The 12,191-nt window shown below is 38.8% G+C and overlaps 1 protein-coding gene across 1 annotated transcript; it reads right to left on the bottom strand.

The window, feature by feature from the left end:
- Positions 1-1,097: 1,097 nt before the first annotated feature.
- Positions 1,098-10,536, bottom strand: c17h5orf22 (chromosome 17 C5orf22 homolog). Its single transcript, XM_033982917.2, has 10 exons — positions 10,341-10,536; positions 8,107-8,252; positions 7,336-7,485; positions 6,901-7,034; positions 5,740-6,002; positions 3,751-3,813; positions 3,529-3,650; positions 2,936-3,002; positions 2,435-2,574; positions 1,098-1,440 (listed from the first exon to the last, which is right to left on the bottom strand). The coding sequence occupies exons 1-10, from the start codon at positions 10,407-10,409 to the stop codon at positions 1,299-1,301; spliced, it is 1,296 nt and encodes a 431-aa protein (XP_033838808.1). The 5' UTR covers positions 10,410-10,536; the 3' UTR covers positions 1,098-1,298.
- Positions 10,537-12,191: the final 1,655 nt, after the last annotated feature.

The raw sequence follows: 12,191 nt of genomic DNA, 5'->3' as shown, positions 1-12,191 counted from the left end.
ATGTTTGTGCAGATCTTAAACTACAGGGTTAGCAGTTGTTATGTGGAATGAGACGGGATATTTTGTTTGAGTTTTCCAATGCATGACTTTGTAGTTGAATTAGTCATAAAATGCAGGGGAATTATGAAGAGTTTGCTCATCAAGTGGGGGATTAGTTAAACTAAACACACACACACTCCTCTTATCAGTGACGATTTAGCAACAAATATGTGAATATCTGAACAATGTTTACAATCTGTTTTCTGTCACCCTCTCTGTGCTGGGAAAAGACACGTTCATAGACAGATTTAACCCAGCTGAGGAATGAAGAATCTTCTCACATAAAACTACGTCTACATCTGGTATTACTCAGCACCGGGCTTCAGAGCAGACATAAGTCCAAATGTTCCAACGTTCAGAGGAGGAACACTGGACAGTTGGGTTTAACGTTCTTTTAGTCCCACATTTCTCCGAGTCAGAAACATGTTTTAGTTTGAACTTTTAGCCCTGCCTCTTTAGTCCTTTCTGCTGCTGTGATATTGCACTATGACACAGAAACAACTATTTGGAATAGTGTCAGGCTTTTGTTTTCTTATCTCTAATCTCTGCTATTTGTGTTTTATTGTTACTCTTGAAAATGCACCATATCAGAGAATCCAGTGTCTGGGATTGTGCCGGGTAGTTAGTTTCAGATGATTCTTAGTAACAAGGTACCTGATTGGACAAAATATGGTGACCCTGTCAGTAGCTTCCGTATAGATTATATATTATACTTTAATAATGTTTTCTAATTTAGCAGCTTTGACCAAACAATGCATGATATAAAGAACATTTACCTTGACAAGAATACATTCAAATAAGGTACAGCCCCTTTATATGTAAGATTGTTCATGACAACTACAATTGCTTGTAAAGCAATTTTCAAACTGTTTACTTCTGCTTTATGAAAAATGCTGGGGATGTAACATGACTGTATATATTTGATATGGTCAGAGTCATAATATTTCCATGGACATTTATTTGATAATACTGTTATCACAATAACAGGGCTGCAACTGTTAATAAACTACTTCTGACGAGTCGCTGATCATCAATAATACACTTTATTTGGAAGCCTTCAGTCGCCATATTTCAACTTTTATTGATTTTTTACAACCCTATTTCACAACATATCCCACTGTAACTCTAAATGCATTGTTTTGTTGCAGTGGCTTTAGATTTCACAGACACATTCCTCGGTGTGTAGATATCTGAGGGTTCCTCACAGTGTTGGGGTGTGGTCAGGACCTTCTCACTCCCATAGCTCATGGATGTTGTGGTCAGCAGGCTGGGGTCTGTTCTGTCTGTGTTTCATAGTCCTTGTGGATGTCCAGTGGTCCAAAAAGCTCCTCCAGAGCCTCCAAAACGTTGGCCTGCACTGACTCCACCTGCTCCAGGGGGCAGTACTCATCCAGACTGGACCTGAACAAAGCAACACAGCTGTTTACATCCATGTCATTTTATCACCAACCCCCATAAAATCAAATTAACATTATGACTGCTGACAGAAAAATATATGAATAGTGTATCTACTATATAACATCGGTGATAAATATTTATGTGGCACTTTTCTACTTCTATTGACTACTCAAGATTTATTTACATTTAAAAACTGCCCATAAGCACCTGCCATATAAAGGACCCATATTACGCTATTTTCTGATCTATGTTATAATGTTTCCTTATCACAAACATACTTGGAGTTGTGTTTTGTTTCATTCACAAATGTTTAACACACTGAATATTTACGTTATTCTCTCAAAACAGAAAACACTCTGTTCTACCATGTGATGTCATGTGGTAATACAGGAAGTGCTCCACTGTATTTTTAAACTCCATTCAGCTTCACTAGAATCACCTGGATCATTTCAACTCCAGAATTGCCCATCTCTACTGAACTAAAGGTAAAAGGAGCTGTTAACTTGAAAACTACCTCTTCATAACATCACAAAGGTGGAACAGAGCATTTTGAGCTTTGAAGATGTAGACAAAATAATAATGCAGGTCTACTCAAACATGTGTGACTGAAACAAAACACAACTCCGGGTATGTTTTTGAGGAGGCAACAGCATTATAACATGGTTTAAACTTCAGTCACTATTCTCCTCAAAAATAAATGTGTTTAAAAACGTTCTTCTCTTTCCAGTTGATAGTTAGATGTTGTTCAAATACTTAATTTTACAGGTACAAATTGGCCCATATCCTTCCTCACTTCTCTGTTTGTGACCAGGGTCTTTTTAAGAAAGACCAATGGTATAAAGACCTGAAAGGATGTAAAACTCAATACAAACTTATAAAACAAGGCCTTGGTCCACTTCTTTTAATTAGGCAATGGAATCATATGATGAAAATATTGTATCAACCAATTCTACTGAACTAAATCTAGACAAAAAAAAAAAAGAAAACTCTTGTGTACCTGGACATGGTGACGATGGTAGGCTTGGGCAGATGCTTAAGGAACTGTGTGACCGCTCGGAGCAGACTCCGAATCTCCTGGTCACTGCTGATGTGGTGAGGCAGCTCCACTGTGTCACAGGTCAGCCCGGCCTGATGCACCTGAGAGCACATCCACAGATAACAGCATGACTTGAAAATCTATTCTTTTTGTTGTTTGAGTGTTTTTAGTTTATTCACTCAACTCATTCAACTAAACTCTAAACACTAAACAAATACAAAACTGAAAGCAGATTTGGCTGTTGCAGCCCTCCAGTGCTTCATTTGCCTTAGCTACATTTCGCCTATCCTTAGAGTCACGTTAACTATACCTTTTAATTTTATTCTATACTTTTTATTTCAAAATGTAGCCAAGAGGATATAGATAAGCCTAGAGAGTGTTCAAATGAGTTTTTCATACATTTCATACAACTTTAAATTAATATATCTATATAAAATAATACATTTTCAATCACAGTCTCACCATTTCATAGTCTGGACTGGAGTTTTTTGACTTTAGACTCAAAACCAGATCACCTAAAGATGCCATCCTGTAAAGAAAGGGGAAAAAACATAAATATTACACAAAAATTACTCTTGTGTGCTTTAAGCCATGTTAGAATGTCATTACCTCCTCAAAAACATACCTGGCGTTGTTTTTTGTTTCATTCACACGTTTGAGTAAACTTCTATTATTAGTCTGTCTACATCTCCAAAGCTGAAAAGGATCTGTTCCACCTTGTGATGTCATGTTGTTGCAGTTTTCAAGTTACCAGCTACCTTTTGTTCAGTAGAAATTGGCAAATATCCATTCTAGTGAAGGTGTATGGAATTTAAAAACACAGTGGAGCTCTTAATGACATCACAAGGTAGAAGAGTGTTTCTATTTGAGAAAAGAAGTATAAATATGCAGGCTTGTGTGTTAAACATGTATAAATGAAGCAAAACGCAACTCCAGATATGGTTTTGATGAGGAAACAAAATGTTAACATAAATCAGAAAATAACGGAATATGGGCTCTTTAATATACTTAGACTTATATATGGTAATAACACATATGTTAAAGGTGTATCTGACCCTGGGTTTTTGCTCCAGCGAGTGACTGTCTCCTCTCCATCGTCCTCCAGCAGATCTGCAAACGCTGCCTCCAGGTCCTCCAGCTGCCGCACCCGGCTCTCCACACACTCCTCTAGCTCCTCCTAAAAACACCACACAGCACTCTTAGGGTTGATAGTCTACGCAGTAACTCCTCCAACCAGTTGGGGTCATGTCCAAAAGAATGATCATGTTAAAAAGTACCTGATCAGCTCCAGGGTTAGGTCCTCTGAAACTGTACAGCTCCTGAAGGATGGCGTACTCCTCCTGGACAATGAGAATGGGACTAATAAGTAAACATATTTATTTCACATAACTTTGTTTTAAAGATGATACAAGGAAGAATTTGATCCCCTATTTTACTCTATATTCTCAAATAGAGTCTATTAAAATGAATGTTCTACCGAGACTGTTATATTTGTTTCAGACCTTACCTATACATATTGATCAGAATACATTTAATGAATGGGACAAAATTATATCACGATATATATAGAAAGGAAAGAGACCTAGAGTTAGCTTGAAAACCTTGCAATTGGCTAAAGATAAAGGAGGATGGGGTTTGCGATCCCTAAGGAATTATTACCGGGCAGCACAGATGAAGACTGTCATAAACAGGCGTGACGTATCATACACTGCTCAGTGGAAAAGTATTGAGGAGAAAACCTTTTCTGTCGCAATACAAGCGACTTTGGCAGACCCAAATATACAAAAATATATAGACCGGGTGGGTAATACATGGGTTGGGTGTACTCTTTCTGTGTGGAAAAATGTGAAATACAAACTGGATACAGACATAACATTTTTGAAGTGGTACGCTTATGATGCAGATTTTCTACCAAACATATTAGATTCACGGTTGAAGATGTGGCCTTCCAGGGGACTACCAATAATAAGCAAGTTGATTAAAGTAAATTGATTAGTTTTGAAATACTGAGACATAAATATAATTTGGAAAAGCAAGATTTTTACCGATAATTGCAAATATGGCATTACATAGATTCAAAGATTCATATGGTGTCAGAGGCGAACATGGGCCTGGTAAAAGTGCATAAGAATGCATATGATGGTAATAATAATAACTAAGAAGAAACTTATTTCATTTTTGTATAATTTTATGATAAATCATAAGTCCAATTCAACTGGGAAGGTTAAGGCACTATGGGAGAAAGAAGCAGGAATAAACATAACAGAAGAAGAATGGACATCTATATGGAAACATCAATGGAAATGTGCTGCGTCACAAAGATGGAGGGAGTTTGGCTGGAAAACTTTGATTAGGTATTTTATCACCCCATGTCAGAAGACTCACTATGACAGAAATCTTCCTATCTGCTGGAGAAACTGCGGGAACCAAGGAGCGGATCACTTTCATATTTTTTGTGACGGCCCATTGATTAAGAAATATTGGTCTAGTGTTCATAGAACATTGCAGGACATATTCAAATGTACATTTCCCCTTGAAATAAAAACTGTTTTCTTTGGATATGTACCACAGGACTGGATGAAAAAGGATAAATGCCTATTTAGCTCCTTGTTGGTTGCAAGCAAGAAATCTATAACAAAGAAATGGTTGTCACGGGAAGGACCCAATTTGACAATGTGGTGGGAAATTGCATTGGACATTTATCGAATGGAGGAGATGACGGCATTGGTGAATGACAGGCAGGGTTGGTTTGTGTCCTGTTGGGAGAAGTGGGTGGAATATGTAGATCTAGAAATGCCCAATTTTATTTAAGAATATGACTAAATGGAAGATTGATGTGCAATTTGTGGTCGCTCCCTTTTTGTTCATTTGTGTTATGTGTTCTGTGTTATGATGGAAATGATGGGAATGGTTGTTGAGAGAAGGAAAACATGTGTATGTTAAAAAAGAGATGATACAAGGAAGCTAATGGAGACAGATGTTTGAGCCCCAATTGTATATAGCCTAAAATCAATGAATCATTATTATTATTATTATTATTATTATTATCATTATTATTACTGCATATAAAAGCCTCTCTATATAAAGTCTACAGTATAAAAATTCATCCATTGATCTGGGACCAGGTTGTGGAGGCAGCAGTCTAAGTCAAGAACAGATGCCCAGATTCCTTCATACAGGTATGATTGTCACAAGCATAAAGCCATGAGATCAACAGTGAATTAGATAATTTTCTTAATGTTCTTGGGTGCTTTTGTATACTGTACCTGACTGTAAAGCTCTTTGAAAGGGTTCTTGCAGGAGAAGAAGTCCAGGTCTATGTCCAGGATGTAGGGCTGTGTCTGGTCCAGTAGAGGGAGCACATTGTTCAAGATGTACTCTGTGGAGCCCTCCCCCTCTCTTATGCCTTGTGTGCTGGGTGCAAGGGGGTCTGGAGGGCCCTCTGGTGACTGTGGTGTGTCACAGCTGGCCCCTGGTTCACTGGTGCTCTCTGCTCGCACCCTCTTCAGTGCGGGCTCTTCGGACTTTTCTGAAACACACAACATGACATGATAATGATCCTGACATAACCACCAAACACACATAACTCATACATACATTTACGTGTGTTAAATAATATGGCCTATAGAGTGCTATGATGTCACCTGAAACCCATCAGTAGATAACCGTTTATTTTCATGTGAACACCTGTGCAGAACTTTGGAAATTCTTGTATGGCCATAAAATAAGCAACAAAAGCAAGGTGGATTTGTAATTAACACCTGCAGCCATATCACTGCTGCCTAATGCAATACAAACAGTATAGTACACTGCCTGGCCAAAAAAAAAAAGTTACCACCTGGATTTAACTAAGCAAACAGGTATGAGCCCCCTCTGGTTGGTCTGGTCTAGGTTCAGTAACAGTCTGTGCTCAAAGAATGAGGTCAGCTGACACCTGTATATACTGAATGATCAGGTTATTCCATCAATGGATTTTTTCTTCCCTGATGGCACGGGCATATTCCAAAATGACAATGCCGGGATTCATCGGGCTCAAATTGTGACAGAGTGGTTCAGGAGCGTGAGACATCATTTTCACACATGGATTGTCCACCACAGAGTCCAGACCTTAGCCTCACTGAGAATCTTTGGGATGTGCTGGAGAAGGCTTTATGCAGCGGTCAGACTCTACCACCATCAATGCAACATCTTGGTGGAAAATGAATGCCACACTGGATGGAAATAAATCTTGTGACATTGCAGAAGTGAAATCGAAACAATGCCACAGTGAATGCCTGCTGTAATCATAGCTAATGACGGTCCAACAAAATTTCAGAGTGTGTGACCTTTTTTTTGGCCAGGCAGTGTATGTAGGAGTGTAAGAAAGCAATGATTCTACAGTATGTCAGAGACTGGTGTCTGTTCCTGTTAATAGCAGGTGCCTGTACCTGTCAGTGGCAGGTGCCCAGGCTCTACTGGCTGCACTCTGACCACCCTGAGCCTCAGAGGTTTACTGTTCTCCAGCTGCTCCTTGGCCACATACAGGCCGTCGCTCAGGAAGTAGTTCTCTGTGCTTGTCACCCTGGATACAACCAAAAAACATACAGAAAAAGGTTTCAAAAGCTAGCTAGATACTAGGACTGTGGTTAGTATATTTACTCTCCCACAAAGAGCACATAACTATTCTATTAATTCAATACAGTTCTTTTACATCTTGTCCAGGGACTATAGTGAACAGCAAATAATAGAAAAATGTATATACATCTTCTCTCCCTTTAATCAAATTAACAAAACTGTGTAAAAATACTGTGTAAATCAATGTAAGTAATAAAATGTTAATTCATAATTATGGCATCTCCTATATATCCCAAACTGCCCTGTACCTGATGGTGGTGGTAGACTTGTCTCGTCCCACATGCAGCTGGTGGTCTCCCTCTGAGATCTGTTGAGCCCAGTACGGGTGTAACCAGGCAACAGAGGACACATGCCCTGCATACACCATGGGCATGATCCAGTTCTCAATGCTCAACTCACTGCAACAAGAGGTCAGTTTTGGTATATAGATGTGTGTCATTTAAAAACAACAATATGTAACTTTCTGGAGGTGGGATGTCACCGGCATGATTCCATAGAAATAAAAAATGTTAATACCATCTTTAGAACATTCTCTCTGGGGAATCAGTTTATGTCATACTATGGAATAACACTATAGCTCAAGGAACAACATTTCCATGGAAACAAGCAAAGCAGACCCTGTCCCATGCCAAATAAGTGTCAGGTTTGTGGAAATGCAAGCCCACTCACAGTAAAGACATATGTTTTTCTATGTTTTTCAGTGCAATAAAAATATCCAAAATGAAAACAAAACTGCTTTTTATTTTAGTCTATTTTTGGCTAAAAGTTACATAGTGTGACTTTAATTCTATTGGAGGAAAACTGCTAAAACTAAGCAACCCTTTTCAATACTTTTAATTCAAGACTCATACTGACAGTACAAAATAATATTCTTGCCAGTATACTCCCAAAAATACTGAGGTGCGTGAGTAGTGTGGAAAGTCTGAGAACCACTAGAATACACGATTGGCAACTACTAAGCACCTATGCAACGTCTTCTGTCACAAAATACATCCACATTTTCAGACAGTGAAACAAACCTGAGGAGTTTGTCCTTGTCGAACACAGTGTCTGCCGCCATGTTAACTGGGATGAGCAGGTCTGGATGGGAGTCCAGGTGAACCAGAGGTATGCCAGTCAGTGGCAGGTGTCTGGAGGCGATGGAGCGGTAAATGTGTCGCACCACCTACAGTACACAGCACAGGGATAAACAAAACTAACACATACCAATGAAAAAGTGTGATACTACCATTTACATACTACAATCATAATAAAACAACACTATCAACACACAATAGTAGTTTCTTACATATTACAATGCGGTTTTATAGTAGTTCTGATATAGACCAAAGTAAATATGTTTCAATACTAGTCTTAGTATCTATTTTGACTGCGATCCAGAATACACCTCTCCAATACTTCAGGAAGATGTGAGTCTGGTCACCGGTGAATCACCCCAAACTGGGGGATTAGCCAATCAGGGATACGGATGGTTCATCTATAGATGCAAATATGGCTGAAAAATATTGTGGATTTTTGCAGAATTAATGACTGAAGCACTAAACTTTTTAATCTGAAGTGAGAGAACTTTAATTTTGTTTGTAAATGATAGGTGACCAATGAGCTCCTTCGTTTTACAACAAATCTGACTGCATGATCATGTTTGGTTGGACTTGAGACGTAATAGAGGGGGTGCAGGCCAGGCTGATGTCTATCTTTATAAAAAATAATACAGAGAGATATCATTCTGGATTTGTCAGGCAAGAATAGATTTTTAAAACCAGTTTGAAAATTATTAACAACTTTTTATTTCTGAAAATGTACATTTTCTACCATTTTCTACATCAAGGACAAGGTCCCAACAGATGACGCGCTCAGCGAATGTCTCAGACAGTGGAGCGCAGAGGAAGAGGTGCTGGAGGAACCATCATGGAAGGACAAGCCCCTGCACGCGATTCACCACCGGATCACAACTGAAGTGGCTGATATCAAGAAATACTACCAATGGCTTGAGAAAGCTGGACTGAAGGACAGCACAGCGGCACTCATCCTGGCTGCACAGGAGCAGGCCTTCAGCACCAGAGCGATAGAGGCCCCCTGAGACAATGCAGCATATAACTGCAGGGTGTAAGATGCATGGAAAGCATACATGGAGCGGCATAACCAAGTAGAGCCATAGTGTACAGAAACATCTGTGCAGAGAATGGACTGGAAACCCCAAGATCAAGGTGGGAAACACCTCCAAAGGTAGTGGAGAATGATCGAGCCAAGATCCTGTGGAACTTCCAGATACAGACTGACAGAATCATCGGAGCACTCGGGGCAGTGACCCTCAAACTGGAGGAGTGGCTACAGCAGATCCCAGGAAAAACATCAGACATCTCAGTCCAGAAAAGTGCAGTACTAGGAACAGCAAAGATACTCCGCAGAACACTCAAGCTCCCAGGCCTCTGGTAGAGGTCCTGAGCGTGGAAAAGAGGGGATGAAACCACCCGCAGAGGGTGAGGAGGAGATTTTTATTTTTTTTAAAAACATATTAAGTTGCTTAAAGAAAGGTTATGTGGCCTGCAACCTTACATAAAAAGGCATTACAGTAATAATCACAACTGAAATTTGGTTGCCAGTGCCTGCATATAGATGACCCATAAGTTTTTTCATTCTTAGTATATGGACAGGCCATGCCTCATGTGAAAGGTTAGAACCTCTGGAACTCCCTCACTGAGCTGTAGAGGCTGCACTAGCTCTCATTCATGATTGGTTGCAGGTGCTGTGGTTTAGGTAGTGACCATTCAGATCACAGCAAGTCCTTTTAGGCTTCTGGCATCACAATTATTACCACCAGTCAACTCAGTATTTGATTTGAACATATTTACCTCATGTCTGGGGGCGAAGAAGGTCATGTTTATGAAATTTAAAATTCACATTTTACATACGATTCCTTTAATGTATGTGTTTTAAAATATTTACCTTGTCAAAATAATAATTAAATAGAGAGAGAGAGACTCTCTCTCTCTCTCTCTCTATATATATATATATATATATATATATATATATATATATATATATATATATATATATATATATATATATATATATATATATATATATATATATATATATACAATTGTTATTATTATTTTTTTTTACAAATAATCACATTTTCAAACACTGCAATGCACAATACAACTGTCAATCAAAGCTACATGTTTTTGTCAAGCAAAAACAATCATTTTAAAGCAAAGATTATTGATAGAGACAATTTTGTACATCTTACATCGTGGTGGTCCTCTACAATCCACACGGGCAGATCCTTGTAACTCCTCTTTAACGGCACGGAGCTCATATTCACCTTATAACTCAACCATAAAAATGTAATAACAGCATTTTCTAGTCCAAAATTGTACTAAAATATCAAATAATAAACGCAACCATGCAACAGGAATGCTAAAGATAACCTGCTCCTAGTGCATGCCGGACACCGGCGGGCGATCTGATTGGTCGTCACGGCCCGAGGGGCGGTACAGTTCAAGTCTGAGCCAATCAGCTAAAAGAAAAGCCAAAGCGTAAACCAATCAGAGCACTAGGATTTGAAGGAATTCTGGTTTGTTATTGTGTCCGTAGTGAAACAAGAGACTTTCCGAAAGATTCCGATTATGTAGAATTATTATTCTTGTTTAAAGAATTTAAAATTAGTATGGTGTTACACGAATGAAACAAGATCAAAATTCTTTATCGAAGGGAAACTTGAAAAATTTGTACGGTAATTGAGGGGGTGTGAGTCACTGACTAAATATACTCGATGTGTCTTTGAAGGCCTCTACTGGCTGTGGTCTGTCACTACAGCTTAAGTCTTAGATCTCGTTTAGTCAAATACTAATAAGGATCCACAATTTTCTTGTATCTAATAAGATGTCAAGATTTTTTCAAATCTTTATGTTCCAAATATGTAGAATTTTGATATTTTTTTAACCAATAAAATAAAAATTGAGATGTTTTTTTTTTTTTTCCCCTATTCACCTGCAGTGTCTTGGACTCACCACTAGAAAAGTTATATTGTGCATTTTTAATGTCTTTACCAAGAATTCCAAAGTGATGGTTGTTAATAATGTAGTCAGCTGATAGCTAGTATTGCTAAAGCACAATTTTTTCCACATTAGGGTTTGGTGATTTTGGCTCAGGTGGTTAGAATGGGGAGCCAGACTGGCAAGAATGCAATTCTGGCCCTTATTGTCTTATTGTTTTTAGCAGAGCTGGGTCCATGTGAGAATTCTGTGGAAAGTGCATATGCCAGGTTAAACTACTAATTTCACATTATATTTAACCCTACAATAAATTATTACCATATCATTTATTACAATATAAGTGTTGTACTCTTAAAGAGAGAATTTATTATCTGAGATGTTATGGAAATTTTATACTACCTAATATTCAAACCACTTGTAAAAGTTTTTGTATCACTGTATGTGGGGTGAAACTGTGGAATGCTTTGGATTTACAACAAAAGCAATGCCAAAGTATTCATAAATTTAAGTTTTTATATAAAGGCATGGTCTGGTTTGAGTACAGAAAGAGGGAAGATTAAATGTATTGTCATTACACTTTCTCTGTATCAGTGTTACATTATACAGCCAGGATGAGTGCCGCTGTGCTGTCCTTCAGACCAACTCTCTCAAGCCATTGGTAAGATTTCTTGATATCAGCCACTTCAGTTATGTTCCTGGTACATAACTGAACTGTCTGAGACATTTGTTGAGCACATTATCTGTTGGGGGCTTGTCCATGATGTACTTATGGATCTTGGATGTTTCATCCTGGACAGTGACTCTCACACTCACTAGTCCTCGCCCTCCTTTCTTAAGGCTCGCGTACAGTCTCAGGGTGCTGGACGTGCCTTACTAGTCGTAGGTATTTGGCCGTGGCTGCTTTCCTTGTTTCCTCTTCAAGGTTGTCATTTGCTTCCGGGATACCAAGGTACTTGTAAATTTCCTCAAAGTCTGCTATTGTTCCTTCTGGGAGGGAGATCCCTCCTGTGTGGACTACCGTCCCTCTCTTTGTCACCATCCAGCTACACTTCTCAAGCTCGAATGACATTCCAGTGCCTGTGCTGTAGATCCTGGTGGTGTGG

The sequence above is a fragment of the Periophthalmus magnuspinnatus genome, chromosome 17 (genome assembly GCF_009829125.3).
Source record: "Periophthalmus magnuspinnatus isolate fPerMag1 chromosome 17, fPerMag1.2.pri, whole genome shotgun sequence".
Classification (NCBI taxonomy): Eukaryota; Metazoa; Chordata; class Actinopteri; order Gobiiformes; family Gobiidae; genus Periophthalmus; species Periophthalmus magnuspinnatus.
This window is presented reverse-complemented; position numbering and strand designations above follow the sequence as displayed.

Excerpts from the sequence above, each read along its gene's own strand:
- c17h5orf22 (XM_033982917.2), bottom strand. The coding sequence starts at position 10,409 with ATGAGCTCCGTGCCGTTAAAGAGGAGTTACAAGGATCTGCCCGTGTGG. Across the intron at positions 7,486-8,106 it reads GACAAGGACAAACTCCTCAG|TGAGTTGAGCATTGAGAACT; the intron begins GTTTGTTTCACT and ends CTCTTGTTGCAG. Across the intron at positions 1,441-2,434 it reads ACCATCGTCACCATGTCCAG|GTCCAGTCTGGATGAGTACT; the intron begins GTACACAAGAGT and ends TGCTTTGTTCAG.